The sequence below is a fragment of the Tachyglossus aculeatus genome, unplaced genomic scaffold, assembly GCF_015852505.1.
Source record: "Tachyglossus aculeatus isolate mTacAcu1 unplaced genomic scaffold, mTacAcu1.pri scaffold_123_arrow_ctg1, whole genome shotgun sequence".
NCBI lineage: Eukaryota > Metazoa > Chordata > Mammalia > Monotremata > Tachyglossidae > Tachyglossus > Tachyglossus aculeatus.
Window position 1 is genome coordinate 28,866 of NW_024044852.1, and position 24,096 is coordinate 52,961.

The 24,096-nt window shown below is 48.6% G+C and overlaps 1 protein-coding gene and 1 non-coding gene across 2 annotated transcripts; both read right to left on the minus strand.

The window, feature by feature from the left end:
* Positions 1-13,542: 13,542 nt before the first annotated feature.
* On the minus strand, positions 13,543-14,493 carry LOC119922734 (olfactory receptor-like protein OLF4). The gene has a single exon (XM_038742409.1). It carries the CDS (start codon positions 14,491-14,493, stop codon positions 13,543-13,545), a length of 951 nt encoding a protein of 316 aa, XP_038598337.1.
* A 5,558-nt stretch (positions 14,494-20,051) lies between these two features.
* Positions 20,052-20,189, minus strand: LOC119922780. The gene has a single exon (XR_005448715.1). It is a non-coding gene; the product is annotated as a small nucleolar RNA SNORA7 (small nucleolar RNA).
* Between the last annotated feature and the right edge of the window lie 3,907 nt (positions 20,190-24,096).

The window sequence follows — 24,096 nt, forward strand, 5'->3', positions numbered from 1 at the left end:
AGGCCCTGGATTCATACAACCTGGGTTCTAATAATGGCTCTGCCACTTGCATGCTGTTTGTCCTTGGGCGGTCACTTACCTTCTCTGGGCCTCAGTTTCCTTAACTGTAAAATAGGGATATGTGTTCTCCTTCCTATTTAGATTATTTGCCCCCTATATGCACAGAGACTGTGTCCAACCTGATTAGCTTGTATCTACTCCAGTGTTTAAATCAGTGCTTGGAACAGTAAGCATTTAACAAATACTATAATTATTATTATTATTAGTAGTAGTAGTATCATCATTATTCTTGTTATTGTTGTTTTTGAAGGGACTCCCTAATTTTGATATCAGATATATCCCCACACTTTCCATCCAGATGGTAAGATGTCTGGCTGGGCTGGGATTAGAGGCTGGCGAATTTGTTCATTTGAGAGTCTCTGGTTTCTATTCTCGGGCCTTCCTGTCTTCTGCATTGCTCCTCTTTCCCAAACACATTCAAGTGAGTTGTCCCCTGCTTTAGGAGTTAATCATTCTATTTAAGAGGTTCAACGAGTAGGTGGGCATTTTTGGAGAGAAATGTGTGGACTGGGTTGTAGTAGGAAATCAGGGAGGTAAGGTAGGAGGGGCCAAATTTATTGCGTGCTTTTAAGCCTATGGTAAGTAGTTTCTGTTTGATGTGGAGGTGGATGAGCAACCAATAGAGGTTTTTGATGAGTGAGGAAACATGGACTGAATGGTTATGTAGAAAAGTGATCCAGGCAGCAGAATGAAGTATGAATCAAAGAGGGGAGAGACAGGAGGCAGGGAGATCATCAAGGATGCTGATGCAGTAATCAAGATGAGTTAGGATAAGTACTTGGATTAATATGGTGGCACTTTGGTTGGATAGGGAAGAGCAGATTTTGTCAATGGTGTGAAGGTTGAACCGACAGGATTTGGTGACAGGTTGAATATGTGGGTTGAATGAGACAGATAATAATAATAATAATAACGTTGGTATTTGTTAAGTGCTTACTATGTGCAAAGCACTGTTCTAGGATCATCAATCGTATTTATTGAGCGCTTACTGTGTGCAGAACACTCTACTAAGCGCTTGGGAAGTACAAGTTGGCAACATATAGAGACAGTCCCTACCCAACAGTGGGCTCACAGTCTAAAAGGGGAGGCAGAGAACAAAACCAAACATACTAACAAAATAAAATAAATAGAATAGATATGTACAAGTAAAATAAATAAATGAATAAATAGAGTAATAAATATGTACAAACATATATACATATATACAGGTGCTGTGGGGAAGGGAAGGAGGTAAGACGGGGGGATGAAGAGGGGAACGAGGGAAACAGGAAGGAAGGGGCTCAGTCTGGGAAGGCCTCCTGGAGGAGGTGAGCTCTCAGTAGGGCCTTGAAGGGAGTAAGAGAGCTAGCTTGTCGGGTGGGCAGAGGGAGGGAATGACGTGGGCTGGAGGTCGATGGCGGGACAGGTGAGAATGAGGTATCGTGAGGAGATTAGCGGCAGAGGAGCGGAGGGTGCGGGGTGGGCTGTAGAAGGAGAGAAGGGAGGTGAGGTAGGAGGGGGCGAGGTGATGGAGAGCCTTGAAGCCCAGGGTGAGGAGTTTCTGCCTGATGCGCAAATTGATTGGTAACCACTGGAGATTTTTGAGGAGGGGAATAACATGCCCAGAGCGTTTCTGGACAAAGACAATCCAGGCAGCGGCATGAAGTATGGATTGAAGTGGGGAGAGACACGAGGATGGGAGATCAGAGAGAAGGCTGATGCAGTAGTCCAGACGGGATAGGATGAGAGCTTGAACGAGCAGGGTAGCGGTTTGGATGGAGAGGAAAGGGCGGATCTTGGCAATGTTGCGGAGCTGAGACCGGCAGGTTTTGGTGACGGCTTGGATGTGAGGGGTGAATGAGAGAGCCGAGTCCAGGATGACACCAAGGTTGCGGGCTTGTGAGATGGAAAGGATGGTAGTGCCGTCAACAGAGATGGGAAAGTCAGGGAGAGGGCAGGGTTTGGGAGGGAAGACAAGGAGTTCAGTCTTGGACATGTTGAGTTTTAGGTGGCGGGCAGACATCCAGATGGAGATGTCCTGAAGGCAGGAGAAGATGCCAGCCTGGAGAGAGGGGGAGAGAGCAGGGCAGAGATGTAGATTTGGGTGTCATCAGCGTAGAGATGATAGTTGAAGCCGTGGGAGCAAATGAGGTCACCAAGGGAGTGCGTGTAGATCGAGAACAGAAGGGGACAAAGCACTGAACCTTGGGGAACCCCCACAGTAAGGGGATCAATCAATCAATCAATCAATCATATTTATTGAGCGCTTACTATGTGCAGAGCACTGTACTAAGCTCTTGGGAAGTACAAATTGGCAACATATAGAGACAGTCCCTACTCAACATTGGGCTCACAGTCTAAAAGGGGGAGACAGAGGACAAAACCAACCATACTAACAAAATAAAATAAATAGAATTGATATGTACAAGTAAAATAAATAAATAAATAAATAGAGTAATAAATATGTACAAACATATATACATATATACAGGTGCTGTGGGGAAGGGAAGGAGGTAAGATGGGGGGATGGACGGGGGACGAGGGGGAGAGGAAGGAAGGGGCTCAGTCTGGGAAGGCCTCCTGGAGGAGGTGAGCTCTCAGCAGGGCCTTGAAGAGAGGAAGAGAGCTAGCTTGGCGGATGGACAGAGGGAGGGCATTCCAGGCCCGGGGGATGACGTGGGCCAGGGGTCGATGGCGGGACAGGGGAGAACGAGGTACGGTGAGGAGATTAGCAGCGGAGGAGCGGAGGGTGCGGGCTGGGCTGTAGAAGGAGAGAAGGGAGCTGAGGTAGGAGGGGGCGAGGTGATGGAGAGCCTTGAAGCCCAGGGTGAGGAGTTTCTGCCTGATGCGCAGATTGATTGGTAGCCACTGGTGATTTTTGAGGAGGGGAGTAATATGCCCAGAGCGTTTCTGGACAAAGATAATCCGGGCAGCAGCATGAAGTATGGATTGCAGTGGAGAGAGACACGAGGATGGGAGATCAGAGAGAAGGCTGATGGGAGGGGGAGGAGGAGCCAGCAAATGAGACTGAGAATGAATGACCGGAGAGACAAGAGGAGAACCAGGAGAGGACAGAGTCTGTGAAGCCAAGGTCAGATACCATGTTGAGGAGAAGGGGGTGGTCCACAGTGTCGAAGGCAGCTGAGAGGTCGAGGAGGATTAGGACAGAGTATGAGCCGTTGGATTTGGCAAGCAGGAGGTCATTGGTGACCTTTGAGAGGGCAGTTTCCGTGTATTGTAGGGGACGGAAGTCAGACTGGAGGGGGTCGAGGAGAGTGTTGTTGTTGAGGAATTCGAGGCAGTGCGTGTAGACAACTCGTTCAAGGAGTTTGGAAAGCAATGGTAGGAGGGATATGGGGCGATAACTAGAAGGTGAGGTGGGGTCAAGAGAGGGTTTTTTTAGGATGGGAGAGACATGGGCATGTTTGAAGGCAGAGGGGAATAAACCAGTAGAGAGTGAGCAGTTGACGAATACCACCAAGGTGTGGGCTTGTGAGACAGGGAGGATGGTGGTGCTGTCTATAGTGATGGGACATTCAGGGAGAAGACAAGGTTTGGGTGGGAAGATAAGGAGTATTGTTTTGGACGTGTTAGTGAACGAACACCAAGGGAGTGGGTGTTGATAGATAATAGAAGGAGACCCAGAGCTGAGCCTTGAGGGACTCCCACAGTTAAGGGTGGAAGATAGAGGAGGAGTCCACAAAAGAGATGGAGAAGGAGTCCACAAATTGGACAGAGAAGGAGTGACTATTAACCACTTACTATTTCCCCTATCTGTAGTTTATTTTAATGTCTGTCTTCCCCTGTACACTGTAAGCTCTCTGTGGACAGAGAACATATCTACCAACTCTTATATTATACTTTCCAAAGCACTTAGTACAGTGCTGTGCACACAGTAAGCATTCAATAAATACCATTGATTGATTGATTATGCACCTTAAGATTGGAACTGAAGCAGGGATTGCACTGCTCATGGGAAGAAGGAAAATGAACACCATTTGCATAGTCTCAGCCTTCAAGCTGTCTCCTAACTCAAAATGCTTTTCAAACACAAGACCATTGAACAGAGCAGTTAGAATAAAGCCAAGGCGTCCTTGCACCCGGTGACATCACCGTAGGCCGAGTCAATGTCAGATCAGGAATCCGGCAGGAGCTAGGAGGACTTGTCAGCTGTGTGACTTTGGGCAAGTCACTTAACTTCTCTGTGTCTCAGTTACCTCGTCTGTAAAATGGGGATTAAGACTGTGAGCCCCCCATGGGACAACCTGATCACCTTGTAACCTCCCCAGCGCTTAGAACAGTGCTTTGCACATAGTAAGCGCTTAATAAATGCCATTAAAAAAAACCCAGGGGGAGGAAATTGTTTAAAGTCTTTAGATGAGAATGGAAAAGTGAGGGCCACCTCAGCAGGAGACTGCCATGCTGGTAGGTGCCTGCATGGCAGAGAAAGCATCCCTGCCTCTGAGTCCATGGGCAGCAGGGTAACCTTTGACACCCTTTAGACTAGAGATCTCTGGTAGAGGGAGAAGTCCCCATTTTGTTGGTCCCTATTTTGCAGATGATGTACCCATGGCCCAGAGAAGGGAAACGACTTTCCCAAGGCCCAGCAGCACACAGGTCCCTCTAGACTGTGAGCTTTCCCTGGTGGGGAACGTGTTTGATGTTGTATTGTTCTCTCCCAAGCACTTAGTACAGTACCTTGCAAACAGTAAGCACGTAATAATAACAATAATAATAATAATAATAATAATAATAATAATAAGTGGTGGAGCTGGGATTAGAGCACATGAGAACCAGAGTGGTTTAGAGACAAGAGCACGGGCTTGGGAGTCAGAGGACATGGGTTCTAATCCCGACTCCACCACTTATCTGATGTGTGACCTTGGGCAAGCCACTTAACTTCTCTGTGCCTAAGTGACCTCATCTTTAAAATGGGGATTAAGACTTTGAGCCCCACGTGGGACAACCTGATTACCTTTATCTGACCCAGTGCTTAGAACAGTGCTTTGCACATTGTAAGCACTTAACAAATACCATAATTATTATTACTGTATTCTCCCAAGCACTTATTAAAGTGCTTGACCCACAGTAGGTGCTCAATAAATATGATTATCATTATTAATAATAATTATGATAATGGTAAATGGCGGAACCAGGATTAGAACCCGTGACCCTCTGACTCCAAGGCCTGTGCTCTACCCACTATGCCATTCTGCTTTCCAATCTCCACCTTCTCCTCTTCTAGCCGCCCCCCTGGGCTGCCTGTTTACTTGTTCTGATGTCTTTCTCCCCCTTCTAGACTGTGAGCCCATTGTGGGCAGGGATTGTTTCTATGTGGTGCTGAATTGTATTTTCCAAGCACTTAGTACAGTGCTCTGCAAACAGTAAGTGCTCAATAAATATGATTGAGTGAATGAAGTCTAGGGCAGGGCATAGATGTGTTTTGTGCCTGGGTTTCTTTTATGCTGTTCTGACTGAGGATGGGGCCAGTCCTATTGTCTAATATAAGTTTGAATCTAACCTTCATGATAGCTAAGTGAAATTGTAGTAAAACTAGTTAGCAACCCTTAAGCAAGTCTTATTAAGATCAAATCTCCAAGAGGCCTTCTGTGGGAAGAGTACCCTAACTGTGAATTCACCGGCTCCCTCCGCCTGAGCAACCCACAGCAAGGACACGGAACGGCTACACTACAAGATTGTGGAACGGGAACTGTCCCAATCAGATAGACATCCTGGGAACATGGGGAGGGGTAACTGGTACGAGGGGGCTTCATATATAAGAGGCATCACTGCTATTATTAGTTGTAGGCATTAGACTGAGCCCTGTAGAGCCTGCCTGCTGATTAGGACTCGAACCCCCTCCTTCACTTGCTTGCTGTGCTACAGCTTTGTAAGTACACCCAATAAAGAGGCAGAACTGATCACGCTGGCTTGGTATCTGGTCTTTGGCTCATCGTTGCTCAATCTAAAGATCCCGGAGCCGCCCTCTGGTCGGTGACCTCAGCTGACTTGGGGGGCATCTCCCCACAGTTGGTGTAGTTGGCAGGACTGGGTGATGATGCCCCAAACCCCACATATGAGTAAAAAGGAGGCGGGACACATGGGATTTCAGATCCCGGGGTGGAACTCGAGGGTATAGACAGGTGTAGCTGAAGTGCTTGATGTGGCTGCCCCCCTCACCCCCCGGGAATGGGATGCTCTAGTGGAGACCCCGAAGGGCATAGAGGATGCTCTACAAGCCCTGGAAATGCATAATGTCAAAATCAGAGAGGAGAGCCCTAGCGAACGTCGGGTGGCTGCTGCTGGCAGCATGCCGACATGAAATGAATATGTGACCGGAAAGTAAAAGTAAGGCTCGCGAAGCCAAAAAGATGGCTCGTCGGAACCAGGAGTCGAAAGAGCTTTATGTGGGACTCCTACAAACAGCAAATTAGGCCACCTAAGAAGCAGTTGAGAAGAGGGTCATCTTGGAATGCAGACTAGCAATGCTGAAGGGGTGACTGATGGGCCTTCCCAGGGTACAGGCACTTATAAAGGGCACCAACTCGGACCCGAACGCCTGGCACCCAGACGAAGAATGGGGTGATAAAGAAATGCTAAACACCATAAAAGAAGACATCGAGGGAAGGGTATGACCCCCTCATCACTCAGGAAACTAAAACTACCCTGAGCCCTGAAGGGGTAGGGGACCCTGAACCCAGAGACCACATCACTGTACGAGATTATACCCCGGAGGAATTGATGGAGGTCCACAAGCAATACCAGCAGCAGCCTCGAGAAATGCTGCTGTCCTGGATGGTCCGACGCTGGGACCAGGGGGGTGATGGGATTATGTTAAGCGCACAGGAAGTAGCAGCTACCACCCAAGTCAGGCAGCAGTTGAAGGTGGGTCAGGCCAACAGAGGTAACCACTCCCTGATGGATTGGGTAGTGGCCACCATAAAGGACACCTGGGCCACCCCGGACGAGCTACCCTCTGAACCAGAAGATGGGGTGGATATAGAAGGGATATGCACGTTATTGAGAAGGTTGGGAATGAGACAGCAAAGATATGCCGTGGGAGATTATAGCCCTGATGCAGCACCCTTGAATTCCGGGATGCACAGTAAGCTCCTCCAGTCGGCACCCCGCAACATACAGGGAGTGTTGCTGTCCCTGGTTGAGGAAAAGATGGGCAAGCCTGTCATAGATCTTATACTGGCTTTGGGGAATCTGTGGGGTCTGATTGCAAAACCTAGCAGGATTCGAGGGGTGGCCCCGACAAAATCCATCGCTCTGGAAGGAGCAATACAGAAGGTATCCCGATCCCAAATGTGGAGAGATTTAATAGCGGCTGGGACCAAACGAGAAAAGATAGATACGCTTCCAAACACTGTGCTGTTTGCCCTGTGGAAAAAATTACCTAAGGATCAGAGGTATACCACAGGGGAAGGCAAACCCATAGCTGAAGCATCTGAAAGTGTCAACGGGAGCAAAAATGGAGGCCCGTTCACTCAACCCTGGGTGGTGCCTTCTGCACCATTTTAGCTGGACCTGAGAGAATGGAAAGACCAGCCATAGGGAAGTGGCCAAGGCCTCTCCCTTTGGGTCAGCTCAATCGGAGGGGATCGGAGGCCATACGTTACCCTGACCATTTACTGGGGTCCCCGGAATAGTCAGTCCACCCTCGCCTTGGTAGACACCGGTGCAGAAGTCACCTCTGTCATGGGGACCCCAGTAAATTCACGGGCCCCAGTATGTTGATAGAAGGGTTTGGCGGGGGTACAGCACCTCCACCATGAGAACCACCCTCTGATTGGCTGTGGGCCAGATGGCCCCACCACCTATCAGGTTGTCATCACGGCAGTACTCGAGTGTATGTTGGGGTGGTGACTTTTGAAGACTTGGGACCCCCTCCCTCGATCCCCTCAGTACCAATTTGTGAGACCTGGCCTGTGGAGAAGGGGGAGGGGGTGCTGCCAACTGGCACATGACTCAAGGGCATAGGTGATGTAGAAGAAAGAGTGAATAGGTTGGGGAGGAGAAGGTAGTCAGGGAAGGCTTCGTACTATAAATACGATTTTCAAAAGGCTTTGAAGATGGGACAGTGGTGGTCTGTTGGATTGGAAGGTGGGGGCTGGGGCAGGGGAATTCCAGAAAGGAGGGAGGATGTGATCAAGGGGTTGGTGGTGAGAAAGATGAGATCAAGAAACAGCGAGTAGGTGGATGCTAGAGGAGTGGAGTGTGCTGACTGAGTTATAGTAGATTAGTGCAATTAGGTAGGCTGGGGTGAGCTGTTTGAATGCTTTAAAGCCAATGGTAAGGAATTTCTCTTGGATGTGGAGGTGGAGAGGCAACCATTTGATAGTTCTGAGGAGTGGGGAAATGTGCACAGAACAGTTTTTAAGAAAAATCAAGTATGGGCTTAAGTGGGGAGAGACTGGAAGGCAGAGAAATCAGCACGGGGGCTGATTCAATAGTTGAGGTAGGAAATGATGAATGATATGATTCATATGGTAGGAGTTTAGTTGGGGCAGATTCTATTAATGTTGTGAAGGTAGAACCAACAGGATTTGGTGGCATACTGAATATGGGGGTTAAATGAGAGAGATGAGTTGAGGATAGTGCTAAGTTTGTAGGCTTGTGAGATCGGGAGGATGGTGGTGTTGTTTACAGTGCTCAGAAAGTCAAGAATAGGAGAGGGTTTGGGGAGGAAGACAAGGAGTTCTGTTTTGGACATGTTAAGTTTAAGGTGAAGAGAGGCCAACAAAGTAGGGATGCCTTGAAGGCAGGAGGAAATGTGAGATTACAGAGAAGGAGAGAGGTCAGGGCTGGAGAGATAGATTTGGGAATCAACCATGTAGAGATGGTAACTGAAGCTGTGGGAATGAATGAGTTCTCCAGGGCAGTGGGTGTAAGATGGAGATAAGAAGGGGACTCAGAACTGAGTCTTGAGTGACTGGCACAGTTAAGGCGTGGGAGCAGAGCAGTACCTGGCAAAACACACCGAGAAGAAGCAGCCAAAGAAATGGGAGAAGAAGCATAGAAGGACAATGTCAAGGAAGTCAAATTTAAGGTCCACAGTGTCAGAGGCAGCTGAGAGGTCTAGGAGAATTAAGATTGGAGAAGCAGCATGGCTCAGTGGAAAGAGCATGGACTTGGGAGTCAGAGGTCATGGGTTCTAATCCCGGCTCCACCACTTATCAGCTGTGTGACTGTAGGCAAGTCACTTAACTTCTCTGTGCCTCAGTTACCTCATCTGGAAAATGGGGATTAAGACTGTGTGCCCCGTGTGGGACAACCCGATTACCTTGTATCTCCTCCAGTGCTTAGAACAGTGCTTGGCACCTAGTAAGTGCTTAATAAATACCAAAATTATTATTATTATTATTATTATTATTATTATTATTATTATTATTATTATCATTAAGATGGGGTGGAGGCTGTTGGATTTGATGACAATGAGGTCATTGGTGACCTTTGAGAAAAGAGTTGTGGTGGAGTGAAGGAGATGGAAGCCAGATTTCAGGAGAGAATTAGAAGAGTGTAATTGAAGATAGCAAATGTAGGCAGGTCACTCAGTGAGTTTTGAGAGGAATTGTAGAAGAGAGATGGAGCAATAACTGGAGGGAGCCATGTGATGAAGGGAAGTTTTTTTTTTAAGATACAGGATACATGAGAATGTTTGAAAGCAGCAGGGAAGAAGTCATTAGAGAGTTAGTAGTTGAAGATGGCAGTCAAAGGGAAGAAAGTAGGCTACAAGTGTTTGGACAAAGTACCTTCGTTATCGATGGCACTGGAGGTGCAGGTGGAGGGGGTGGATTTTGAGAGGAGGTAGGAGATCTCTTGAAATACTGTTGGAAAGGATGGGAGAATCAAAAAGGGAGCAGGAAGAGAAAGGGACTGGAGGGGTGCATGGGAGATTTTAGGGAGATCACTCTTGATGGTTTCAATTTTTTCAACAAAGTACATTAATAATAATACTAATAATGGTATTTGTTAAGCGCTTACTATGTGCAAAGCACTGTTCTAAGGTCTTGGAGGATACAAAGTAATCAGATTGTCCCACATGGGGCTCACAGCCTTAATCCCCATTTTACAGGTGAGGGAACTGAGGCCCAGAGAAGTTAAGTGGCTTGCCCAAGGTCACACAGATGACAAGTGGCGGAGCCGGGATTGGAACCCATGACCTCTGACTCGCAAGCCTGGGCTCTTTCCACTGAGCGACGCTGCTGCCTGACATTGCCAGGTCATTAGGGGCAAAAGATGAGGGGGACAGGGGGCAGAGGTTTGAGGAAGGAGTTCAAAGTCTGTAACAGCCGGTGCTTGTGATGGGTGTGGTAAGCAGTACAGGTGGAGAGATATTGTTGCTGGGCCCAGGAGAGGGCAAAGTTCTATACAGCAGGTGAGGAAGGGTTTGAGATGGGCGAGGTCAGCCTGGTGTCTGGATTTCCAGTAGTGGAGCTCCGCAGCTCAGGCACAGGAGTGAGGAAGCATTCCTGTGGAGGTTATCTGGGGCTGTGGGTTACTAGTAGGAGACTGATGAGGAATTGAGTTCAGTGGAGAGGGCAGAGTTGAGGGCATGGATAGTTGAGTAGCTCTCTTCCTCCCTAGCTAGCTCTCTTCCTCCCTTCAAAGCCCTAGTGAGAGCTCAGCTCCTCCAGGAGGTCTTCCCAGACTGAGCCTCCTCCTTCCTCTCCCCCTCCTCCCCCTTCCCCTCCCCCCCGCTTTGCCTCCTTCCCCTCCCCACAGCACCTGTATATATGTATATATGTTTGTACGTATTTATTACTCTATTTATTTATTTTATTTGTATATATTTATTCTATTTATTTTATTTTGTTAATATGTTTTGTTTTGTTGTCTGTCTCCCCCTTCTGGACTGTGAACCCACTGTTGGGTAGGGACTGTCTCTATATGTTGCCAACTTGTACTTCCCAAGCGCTTAGTACAGTGCTCTGCACACAGTAAGCGCTCAATAAATACGATTGATTGATTGGGGCATGATGAGTTGGAATGATTGGTGTGTGAGGGGCGGGGGTGTTGAGAGATGTCAGGTCTCTGTAGGGGACTGTGTTATGGGGACCCGGTGTGTGTGAGGGAAGGCAGATGAAGAGGAGTTGTACCTGATCATTACTGATGCACTGGACACAAGTAAATATTGGCCAATGAATGATCTGATTTATTCGTTAGAGCTGAGGTGGCTGAGGGGTGGCAGGACCAAGGAGGTTGGGGGATTAATCCCCCACTGACAAAACCCTCTCCCACCCTGATCCCCACTGCTCACACCCAAACTGGCACCCCCAACCCAAGACACTCGGCTGAGAGCTTCTCCACTAGATGGGGGCAGTGACATACAATGGAAAGAGTTCAGGAATGGAAGAGCCTGTGGCTGTTTGGGGTCAGTAGCCATGCTCCAATGGAAAGATATGGGGGTCTGCGCTTCCCCCAGGCAAATGCCCTCTGCCATCCCCCACAAAAGTCCCCGCCCATCAGGAATGGGGATCATGGCTCCACCTCTCACCCGGAAGACCTGGCCGCTGCAGCCAACACCGGGACCCTGCGGTCACCAATCTCAATCTCGGGATGCCCCAAATTTGTGGCTTTTAGACTTCTGCGGACACGCCGGGGAAGGGGGTTGGGATGTGCTTGTAGCCCCAGTATTGGACGAGAGTGAATGCTAAAGTTCTCCCATCATGACTGGGAAGAGGCATGGGTACTCCTGTGTCCTGGCACGGGGGGACGTTCCCTACCTGTGCAGGTCGTCTTGGGGTCAGTCGGGCAATGAAGGCTCCCTGCACTGTCTGCCTCCTTTGTCCCTTCGGTTGATGGACCTCGTGGTGGGGAACTTGTCCTGGAACAATCAATGCAGCTGAGGAGGAAGAGGAATGGGGGACTATGTGGTTCCAGGCAGGAGCAATGCGTCCTCAACCACAGGGGCAGTGCTGGTGTTAGTGGAGCTTACGGCAGGACTATTTGCAGGAGTCTCTGGTCCCTCAGGCCCCACAGGTTATGGCTCCCCCAGCTCCTTGTTAGATACAAACAAACTCTCAGTGCCTGGTCTCCCTACAGGGCTTTGCTTAGGGAGATGTCCCAGAAGATATTCTATTTCAAGTGGTATCTGTTAAGTGCTGACCATGTGTCAGGCACTGTACCAAGTGCGGGGTAGATGCAAGATAACCGAGTTGAACACAATCCCCGTCTCATAAGGGACTCACAGTCCTAATCTCCATTGCCTAGATGAGGTAAATGAGGCGCAGAAAAGTTAAGAAAAGTTACTTCATGCTGCTGCCCGGATTGTCTTTGTCCAGAAACGCTCTGGGCATGTTACTCTCCTCCTCAAAAATCTCCAGTGGCTACCAATCTGCGCATCAGGCAGAAACTCCTCACCCTGGGCTTCAAGGCTCTCCATCACCTCGCCCCCTCCTACCTCACCTCCCTTCTCTCCTTCTACAGCCCACCCTGCACCCTCCGCTCCTCTGCCACTAATCTCCTCACCGTACCTCGTTCTCGCCTGTCCCGCCGTCGACCCCCGGCCCACGTCATCCCCCGGGCCTGGAATGCCCTCCCTCTGCCCATCCGCCAAGCTAGCTCTCTTCCTCCCTTCAAGGCCCTACTGAGAGCTCACCTCCTCCAGGAGGCCTTCCCATACTGAGCCCCTTCCTTCCTCTCCCCCTCGTCCCCCTCTCCATACCCCCCATCTTACCTCTTTCCCTTCCCCACAGCACCTGTATATATGTATATATGTTTGTACATATTTATTACTCTATTTATTTATTTATTTATTTATTTTACTTGTACATATCTATTCTATTTTATTTTGTTAGTATGTTTGGTTTTGTTCTCTGTCTCCCCCTTTTAGACTGTGAGCCCACTGTTGGGTAGGGACTGTCTCTATGTGTTGCCAACTTGTACTTCCCAAGTGTTTAGTACAGTGCTCTGCACACAGTAAGCGCTCAATAAATATGATTGATTGATTAACTGACTTGCCCAAGGTCACACAGCGGACAAGTGGCAGAGGCAGGATTAGAACCTTGGTCTTCCAACTCCCAGGCCCATGCTAGTTCCACCAGGCCATGCTGCTTCCGTAATAATAATGGTATAGGTTAAGTTATGTGCCAAGCATTGTACTAAGGGCTGGGGTAGATATAAGATGATTAGGTCTCATGTAGGGCTCACAGTCTCAGTAGGCAGGAGAACATGTACTGAATCCTCATTTTACAGATAAGGGAACTGAGGCACAGAAAAGTTAAGTGACTTGTCCAAAGTCACACAGCAGACAAGTGATCACCTGGGATTAGAATCCAGGTTCTCTGACTCCCACGTCCCTGATCTTTCCACTAGGCCACACTGCTTCTCTGGACAACAGAATATTGTTGACCATAATGGAGGATGGTAAACTCTCACTAGGAATGGACTCCTTACAAAAAACAAATAAAACAAAATTGTACGTAATAAAAGGTATGTGATCTATGAGAGCTGGCTAAACTTTCTCAGAAAATAAGCTTCAGGTTAATCCACAAGTCAGAATCCTCGAGAGAAGACACTTTTACTGTTGAATGTATTTTTCAGGGCCTCTTTCATGTTCTTGTTCCTCAGGCTGTAGATGAAGGGATTCATTGTAGGGATGACCACTGTGTACAGCACAGACACTATCGAGCCCTTACTGAATGCTTGGGTAGATGTTGGACAAAGGTAGGTTCCAAGAATGGTGCTGTAGAATAAGGAGACCACGGTCAGGTGAGAGCCACAGGTGCTGAAAGCTTTCCACCTTCCCCCTGCTGATGGGATTCTCAATATGGTGGAGATGATGCGAATGTAAGAGAACAGGAGGCCAAATATTGGTCCTACCCCAGTCACTACTGCAAAGACAAACACCATTCGTTCATTGATGATGATGCTAGAACAGGAAAGCTTGAGGATCTGGTAAAGCTCACAGAAGAAGTGAAGAATTTCACGGTGGGAACAGAAGGATAAGCGAACCACTAATAGGGTGTGTGTCAGGGCATGGAGGGAACTGACGATCCAGGATCCAGCAACCAGTAGGCTACAGAGCCGTGGGCTCATGATGGTGGTGTAGTGGAGGGGGTGGCATATGGCCTCGTAACAGTCATATGCCATCCCAGTGAGGAGAAAGTGGTCCAGGCCTCCAAATAGAAGAAAGAAGTACATTTGCGCCAGGCAGCCAGCGTAGGGTATGGATTTGACGTGGGTCTGAATGTTGACCAGCATCTTGGGGACCGTGGTGGACAGGAAGCAGATGTTGGCTAGGGAGAGGTTGGTGAGGAAGAAGTACATGGCGGTGTGCAGGTGTGGGTCAGAGCCGATGGCCAGGACAATGAGCAGGCTCCCCACAATGCCGAGAAGGTACAACCAGAGGAACAGCACGAAGAGAAGCTGCTGCTGCTGCCCCGCCAGGTCGGATAGTCCCAGGAGGAGGAATTCTGTGATGCTGGTTTGGTTTCCCTTCTCCATGGGGCTGGAGGATCTGCTGGGGGAGATATAGCATGCGATTGGCATGGTGGAGCAATCACATCCTGATTCAGACTCAGTCTAGATTTTATGCAGTTTAATGTGTATGTGCCGGGGCAGCACAGGGCAATCAGTGGAGAGACCCCTGCTGCTTGATTTCAGACATCTCCCCAGCTTTATTGGAAATGTGGTTGGGAGGGCTGGGTTCTGGCTGGAGTATTTGTCCACCTGAGAGTCTCCTGCTCCCACTCTCCAGCATTCCTGGGGTCCTGGGTCCACCCTTCCCGGGCCCGTGTGTGTGTCCACACAAGGTGCAGCGGGTTCTATTTCCACCCCACCCCCAGGCACAGCACTGGGCTCTCCCGGTCTGGCTACTCTTCATTCTCCATGGAACACCCCGTCAGAGACTCGGAGTCCATCATCAGTGGCCCCTCAGGCTCTCTCCTGAGCCTTCTCCAAGGAATCTCATGCCAATTCTCAGGCCAAGCCAACTTAGTATTAAGGAGAAAAACGTGGGCCTAGCTCATTTTGGTGCTGAAAAAATATTGCTTCCCCCTTCTAGACTGTGAGCCCACTGTTGGGTAGGGACCGTCTCTATATGTTGCCAACCTGTACTTCCCAAGCACTTAGTACAGTGCTTTGCACACAGTAAGAGCTCAATAAATATGATTGAATGAATGAATGAATGAATTGCTGGGTACTGTTGATGGGCTTTACGGTGCTCACAGCTGCCCTGCACCCTACTCTTAGCAAATGCCCCCCAACTCCTAACTTATGAATTCTCAATAAGTTTACTTTTGCTTTCTTTTTAAGCTCAGCACACTTATTTCTGCAACGCTCAGCCCAATCCTCTCTCCCAGCCTTGTTTGTCTTCCTCGTGTCTGGAGTTCCCATAAGAATGAGGGTTCTGGTGCCTGCAGGGGGTGGTCCAATCGCTACAGTAGTTTCCCCTCCACCCACCCAACCATTTCAGGAGTGAAGCTAGATCTCTTTCAAGAGTGGACATGTTGAGTTTTGGGTGGCAGGTGGATATCCAGGTGGAGATGTCCTGAAGGCAGGGGGAGATACGAGCCTGGAGGGAGGGAGAGAGAACAGGGGAGGAGATGTAGATTTGGGTGTCGTCTGCGTAGAGATGATAGATGAAGCCGTGGGAGCGAATGAGTTCACCAAGGCAGTGAGTAGAGATGGAGAACAGAAAGGGACCAAGAACTGACCCTTGAGGAACCCCTACAGTTAGGGGATGGGAGGGGGAGGAGGAGCCCATGAAGGAGACTGAGAATGAATGGCCAGAGAGATAAGAGGAGAACCAGGATAGGACGGAGTCTGTGTAGCCAAGGTTGGATAATGTGTTGAGGAGAAAGGGATGGTCCACAGAATCAAAGGCAGCTGGGAGGTCGAGGAGGATTAGGATAGAGTAGGAGCCATTGGATTTGGCAAGAAGGAGGTCATTGGTGGCCTTTGAGAGTGCAGTTTCAGTGGAGTGGAGGGGACAGAAGCCCAATTGGAGGGGGTCCAGAAGATTGTTCGAGTTGAGAAATTTGAGGCAGCGAGTGTAGACAACTTGCTCTAGGAGTTTATAAAGGAAGGGTAGGAGAGAAAGGGCGATAACTGGAAGGGGCAGTGGGGTCAAGAGCAGGTTTTTTTAGGATGGTGGAGATGTGGGCAGAGGGAGGGGAGTCGTTGGAGTGTGAGCAGTTGAAGATGGAAATTAAGGAGGGGAGGAATGAAAGGCTGAGAGTTTTTATAAGATGAGAGGGAATGGGGTCTGAAGCAGAGATGAAGGGGGTGGCACTTGAGAGGAGGGAGGAGATCTCCTCTGAAGATCCTGCTGGAAAGGATGGAAGAGGCGAGGAGAGGGTTGAGAGCCGTGGGGTGGGGGGATGGCGAAGGCGGAGATGTGACTTTGGGGAGCTCAGACCTGAGGTATTAATTTTTGTAATGACGTAGGTGGACAGATTGTTGGGGGAGAGGGATGGAGGAGGGGGAGGAACAGCAGGCTTGAGGAGAGAGTTAAATGTCCAGAACAGCTGACAGGGGTGAAGGGCATGGGTGTCCATAATTGAAGAGAAATAGTTTTGCCTGGCAGAGGAGAGGCAGGAAACAATAAAGTTTAAGTAAACAAAGTTGTCATGGTGACCTCCAGTTTTGTTGATGAAACATCGTGGTTCGGGCAGGTTGTTATTAGGCCTGGTAGGGATCAGGGGAGACTTGTTGGATTTTAGGCAAGAAACTCCCAGGGCAATACCCCAAACTCGCAGAGGGCACCACCAGCATAACCCCCTTCAGATGGCATCCAGGCTGATAGACAAAAGTGCCATGGAAACCCAGCCCAGGCATCATCTGTCACACTGTAGCCAGCAGATACCGCTAGAACAGAGCTCCCCTGTGTACCCAATCTCTGGCGCACCAGTCCCTGACTCCTACTGCATGGCTCAAGCTGCTGACCTCCAACGACCTCTGGCCCTCCCTGAACTTTCTCCATCCTCTGCAGCAGGGGCCGCAGGAGAAGATGCACTGCACACTATTGGCTTGTTTTTCTAACTCCGTTGTATTGTATTCTCCCCAGGGTTCAGTACAGTACCCTGCACATAGTAAACCCTCAATAAATACAGTTGCTGATGATGATGATGATGATGATGATGATGATAATGCAGACACACAATCAGGTGAGCCAGGTGGCTTTTGTAGAAAAAAGGTCATTGTGACAGACACAATCCCACACTTGGAAGCCTTATCTTCTCTTTCAGTGATCTGAAAGCAAGGGTGGCTGGAATGTGTATCTTAGGACAGTGCTTTGCACATAGTGAGCGCTTTACCAATACCATCATCCTTATTATTATTATCTATTTATATTAATGTCTGTCTCTCCCACTAGACTGTAAGCTCATTGTGGGCAGGGAATATATGTGTTATATTGCTGGGCTGTACTCTCCCAAGTGCTTAGTACAGTGCCCTGCACACAGTAAGTGGTCAATAAATACTAATAATAATAATGATAATGATAGCATTTATTAAGCACTTACTATGTGCAAAGTACTGTTCTAAGCGCCGTGGGGGGGTTACAAGGTGATCAGGTTGTTGCACGGGGGGCTCACAGTCTTAATCCCCATTTTACAGATGAGGTAACTGAGGCCCAGAGAAGTTAAGTGACTTGCCCAAAGTCACACAGCTGGCAATTGGCAGAGCTGGGATTTGAACCCATGACCTCTGACTCCAAAGCCCGGGCTCTTTCCACTGAGCCACGCTGCTTCTCTGATTGGTTGATAGATTGGTGATGGGTTGAAGTTTCCTTCATTTAGAACCCCCAGGCAACAAGTCCCTGGGTGTTCTGTGACTTCAACTGAGCAGGCTCTGAGGGTGTTCCAACCTGAACATGGAAGGCTTGGCATTTCAAGTGAGGAAGAGCAGCTCCTCATACCCAGACTGGAGCGCCCAGCCCAGACATGTGGCTGTTGGCTTCTCTCCTAAATGTGGTCAGTAACATATAACAGAGAGGAAGAGCCTGTGGAGAGTCGAGGTGAGGACCCACACTCCAGTGGAAAGTTAATGGGGGTCTTTGCCTCCCCCAGAGACATGCCCTTCTCCTAGCCCCCTCCCCAGGCCCTGGCTGTCAGGGACAGGGGTCCGGGCTCCACTTCCCACCCGGGCGACCTGGCCACTATGGCTGTCACCGGGACGATGAGGCCACATACCCCACTCTCAGGATGCCCAAACCCCGTGTCTTACCATCGAGGAGTGGATTTGAGATATGCTGTAGTCCCGATATCGGAGTAACATGAAGGCTGAAGTTCTCCTGTCAGGGGTGGGTAACAGGTGTGGGTTCCTCCCGTGGGTGGCTTGTGGGGAGGTACCTTACCTGTGCAGGTTGTCTTGAGGTCGGGTGGGCAATGTACTTTGCATATGCTGTCCACCTCCTCTGTACCCTCGGGGGATGAACTCTGTGGTAGGGAACTCCAAGAACAATTGATGTGGCTGAGTGGGAAGAGGGACACAGGACTGCAGGGTCCCAGGCAGGAGCACTGCTTCCTCACTCACGAGGGCAGTGCGGACAGGAAAGGGGCTCATGGCAGGACTATTTGCAAGAGTCTCTGGGCCCTTGGGACCCACACTCCATGGTTCCCTGAGCTCCTTGTTAGAGACAAACAAACACTCAGCTTCTGGTTTCTGTCCTGGCCCCTCTTGGCTCTGCTGAGGGAGATATCTGGAGATGATAATGTAATCTTATTGGGGACAGTTTAGCATGGCTGAGTGGAAAGAGCAATGGCATAGCAGAAAGAGGTCATGGGTTCTAATCCCAGCTCCGCCACTTATTGACTGTGAGACTTTGGGAAAGTCACTTAACTTCTGTGTGCCTCAGTTACTTCATCTGTAAAATGGGGATTAAGACTGTGAGTCCCATGTGGGACAGCCTGATTACCTTATATCTACCTCAGGGCTTAGAACAGTGCTTGGCACATAGCAAGGACATAGCAAATACCATTTTTCCTTCTAGACTGTAACCTTGGTGTGGGCAGGGATTGACTCTTTTGCCAAATTGTACTTTCCAAGCTCTTAGTACAGTGCTCTGCACACAGTAAGCACTCAATAAATACGGTTCAATGAATGAAAGAATGAATGAATGAATCTCCTAGGCTCTCCTGGACAGCCGTCCCTGAAGCTCAGTGATTATATCCCTCAGGCCAACTCTTGAGAATCTCTCAGCACAGACCAAGGGACAACAATGACCAGTCTCCTCACCCCTCTGAAGAGAGGTAGAATAAGCCAGGAATCCACCCAGAATCCTCCACTGCACTACCACTGTAACCTCTGCCCAGGAGAGAGTGAGCCTTGGGCAGCATTCTTATCTAACAACCTGAGAAATACCATTATTGTTTCAGGACAATGGTGCCCAGATCCCAAAATTCTGTCTCTGACAGTGCCTCCCTCCCCCTGTGCCAAAAGTACACTATGCAGAGAAGCAGCATGGCTCAGTGGAAAGAGCCCGGGTTTGGGAGTCAGAGGTCATGGGTTCTAGTTCCGGCGGTGCCACTTGTCAGCTGGGTGACTTTGGGCAAGTCACTTCATTTCTCTGTGCCTCAGTTACCTCATCTGTAAAATGGGGATTAAGATTGTGAGCCCCACGTGGGGCAACCTGATCACCTTGTATCCCTCCAGTGCTTAGAACTGTGCATTGCATATAGTAAGTGCTTAACAAATACCATTATTATTATTATTATTATTATTATTATTTGCTTTCCTGGGATGTACCATCTATCATCACTAGTGTGCTCCCTCCAATGACCTTCCATGAATGGGTGCCTTCTTAATCCTTTCCTGAACCTTCCACTATCCCTCTTATCTTGCCTTATGCCTTTGAGTCGTTTCCGAACCATAGCAACACCATGGGAACGTGTCTTCCAGAATGGCCCGCTCTGCATCTGCAATCATTCTGGTAGTGTATCCAGAGTTTTCTTGGTAAAAATGCGGAAGTGGTTTACCATTGCCGCCTTCTGCACAGTAAAATCTATTTTCTGCCCTCAACTCTATCCCACGTCGCTCCTGCCCAGCATGGGTGAGTTTTGACTTGTAGCAGATAGTCTTCCACTCGCTAGCCACTGCCCAAGCTAGGAATGGAATGGATAGGTCTTTGCTTGACTCTCCCTCCCACAGCTGAAACTGGTAGAGTACTGGAAACTCTCCAGGTTCGATCCTGAGAGGGGCCACTATCTCTCACCTTTCCATAAATCCATAACATCTGTAAATTTAGTAAAAATCCCATTTGAACCTGTTTGATTTCTGCCGGAATTTCTTACATTTCCTTTTGTTTGGCTTGACTCTTCCATCATCGAGTGTCATTAGGTGTCCCCTCCTCAGTGGTGTGGGATTTGGTCAACAATGAGTCTTTATTGTCGCTATCTCTACCCTTCATGAACAATGACACTTCAACCATAACCCGACTAAGTATTCATCCTTTTTGTCAATTTCCAGCATTTTTCACTGTTTCTCCCTTTGAGAAAAGTTAACTGATGGGTTTTTCAGAGTTTCACTTTCTACAAATTCTGCAATTTGTCATCTCACCTGTAGGCTGCTCCTCCCCAACTCCTATGATGGTTTTTTTATTTTTATCACTTATTGTAGCAAATACTTTCAAATCATAACTTTGATGTTTAGTTTTTATGGATAAGAAAACACCATGACATCATTTTTTTTAAAACAATTCTACCCTTTTCCATTTCTTTCACAGTTTGTATCAATGGTAGGGATTTGTTTTAGAAGTACCCCATTTTTATTTGTGCAAAATCATTTGCAGAAAGGGAGCTGAGTTACTTTGTTCCAATAAAAGTGAAAATTCTACCTCTTACCAAAACTATTTCACAACAGTTGTAGTGCTTATTAAATGCTTATTATGTTCTAAGCTCCGGGGTAGCTACAAGGTTACCCACACACCTTCAATTATACATTCCTTATCCAATTTTGTTTCACTAAGCAATTGAACCCCATCTAATTCCAGTGCTGGACGTGGGATTCTGACCCTGCCAGACCCCACTGTACCCAGAGCCGTGCTACTGGGAAAGAGCAGAGAAATTCTTCAGGACATAGCTCTTTGTTAGCCATTGTGTCTGACTAGACCCTTGCACCCTGGATTGGGGATTCTTTTTTTAGGACATTGTATGGTGGCAGAGGTTACCACAAAGGCTCGGGAAGCTGGGAAGTAGCCGGTGAAGAGAGAGGACACGTAAGATGGTGCAGAGCTTTCAAGCTAATGGCAAGGAGTTTCCATTTATTGCAGAAGGAGAAGGATGACCACTGGAGATTTTTGAGGTGTGAAGAGGTGTTCATTCATTCATTCAATCATATTTATTGAGCACTTACTGTGTGCAGAGCACTGTACTAAGCGCTTGGGATGTACAAGTTGGCAACATATAGAGACGGTCCCTACCCAACAATGGGCTCACAGTCTAGAAGGGGGAGGCAGACAACAAAACAAAACATGTAGACAGGTGTCAAAACTGTCAGAATAAATAGAATTGTAGGTATAAGCAAATCATTGATAAGATAAATAGAGCAGTAAATATGTACAAGTAAAATAAATAGATTAACAAATATCTACAAATATATACAAGTGCCTTGGGGAGGGGAAAGAGGTAGGGTGGGGGAGGAGGAGATGAAAAAGGGAGCTCAGTCTGGAAGGCCTCCTGGAGAAGGTGAGCTTTCAGTAGGGCTTTGAAGGGAGGAAGAGAGCTAGTTTGGTGGATGTGTGGAGGGAGGGCATTCCAGGCCAGGGGAAGGATGTGGGCCAGGGGTCGATGGTGGGACAAGCAAGAACAAGGCACAGTGAGGAGGTTAGCGGCAGAGGAACGGAGGGTGTGGGCTGGGCTGTAGAAGGAGAGAAGGGAGGTGAGGTAGGAGGGGGCGAGGTGATGGACAGCCTTGAAGCCAAGAGTGAGGAGTTTTTGCTTGATTCGTAGGTCAACAGGCAACCACTGGAGATTTTTGAGGAGGGGAGTGACATGCCCAGATCATTTCTGAAGAAAGATAATCCGGATAGCAGAGTGAAATATAGACTGAAGTGGGGAGAGACAGGAGGATGGGAGAACAGAGAGGAGGCTGGTGCAGTATTCCAGTCGGGATAGGATGAGAGATTGAACCAACAAGGTAGCGGTTTGGATGGAGAGGAAAGGGCAGATTTTGGCGATGTTGTGGAGGTGAGACTGGCAGGTTTTGGTGACGGAGTGGATGTGTGGGGTGAATGGCTGAGTGGAGTCGAGGATGACACCAAGTTTGCGGGTTTGTGAGACGGGAAGGATGGTAGTGCCATCTACAGTGATGGGAATGTCAGGGAGAGGACAGAATTTGGAAGGGAAGATAAGGAGCTCAGTCTTGGACATGTTGAGTTTTAGATGACGGGCAGAATCCAGATGGAGATGTCCTGAAGGCAGGAGGAGATATGAGCCTGGAGGGAGGGAGAGAGAGCAGGGGTGGACATGTAGATTTTGGTGTCATCAGCGTAGAGATGATAGTTGAAGCTCTGGGAGCGAATGAGTTCACCAAGGGAGTGAGTGTAGATAGAGAACAGAAGGGGGCCAAGATCTGATCCTTGAGGAATCCCTACAGTAAGGGGATGGGAGAAGGAGGAGGAGCCCGCGAAGGAGACTGAGAATGAATGGCCGGAGAGAGAAGAGGAGAACCAGGAGAGGATGGAATCTGTGAAGCCAAGATTGGATAGCGTGATGAGGAGAAGGGGGTGGTCCACAGTGTCCAAGGCAGCTGAGAGGTCGAGGAGGATTAGGATAGAGTAGGAGCCATTGGATTTGGCAAGAAGGAGGTCATTGGTGACCTTTGAGAGGGCAGTTTTGGTGGAGTGTAGGGGACAGAAGCCAGATGGGAGGGGACCCAGGTAAGAGTTGGAATTGAGGAATTCGAGGCAGTGAATATAGACGACTCATTCTAGGAGTTTAGAAAGGAAGTGTAGGAGGGAGATAGGGCAATAACTAGAAGGGGCAGTAGGGTCAATAGAGGGTTTCTTTAGGATGGGGGAGATGTGGGCATGTTTGAAGGCAGAGGGGAAGGAACCAGTGGAGATTGAGTGGTTGAAGATGGAAGTTAAGGAGGGGAGGAGGGAAGGGGTGAGAGTTTCCATAAGATGAGATGGAATTAGGTCTGAAGCACAGGTAAATGGAGTGGCACTTGAGAGGAGGGAGGAGATCTCATCTGAAGATACTGCTGGGAAGGATGGGAGAGTAGCAGAGAAGGTTGAGAGCAGGGGGTATGGAGAAGGGGTAGGGTGACTTTGGGGAGCTCAGACCTGATGGTTTTAATTTTACTAATGAAGTAGGAGGGCAGATTGTTGGGGGTGAGAGATGGAGGAGCGGGAGGAACAGGGGGCCTGAGGAGGGAGGTAAATGTACGGAAGAGCTGACGGGGGTGATGGGCATGGGTGTCAATAACAGAGGAAAAATAGTTCTGCCTGGCAGAGGAGAGGGCTGAGTTAAGACAGGAACGGATAAATTTAAAGTGAACAAGGTTGGCTTGGTGTGCTGTGTGGTGCTGAAAAAAGATGATCCATGTAGCAGTGTAGAGAATGGGCTGGAGAAGGGGAGAGCTTGAATCAGGAAGAGCAGTGATGAGGCTGATACCTTATGTAGTCTTGCTGGGCTAGGATTAGCAGGCTTGGACCAGCGTTGATGGAGAGGATAGGGTGGATTCAGGAAATCTGGAGGAAGAACTGACAGGATTTAGAAAGAGAATGGTGTGAGAATTGAAATGGAATGATGAAGTCAAGGATCATGGCAAAGCAGCCAGCTTCTGGGAACAGGGAGGGGGCGGTGAAGTTACTGGCAGAGAGAGGAACATTTGGAGAAGGAGAATTAGGAGGAGATGGAGAAGGAGGGGCTTTATGAAGGAAGGTGAGGCATTCAGTTTTGAACGCGTTGAATTTAAGGTGCAGGTGGGACATTCAAGTGGAGCTGTCTTAGGGGCGAGAGGAAATTTGGGATTAGAACCCAGGAACAGAACCAAGATTAGAATGCTGCTCTGGGGGAAGCATCGTGGCTTAGGGGAAAAACCATGGGCCTGGAAGTCAGAAGTGGGAGGTCAGGATTAGAGAGATAGAACAGGGAATCATCC

Bases quoted from the DNA above. Each gene is read 5' to 3' on its own strand.
- LOC119922734 (XM_038742409.1), bottom strand. From the start codon at position 14,493: ATGGAGAAGGGAAACCAAACCAGCATCACAGAATTCCTCCTCCTGGGA.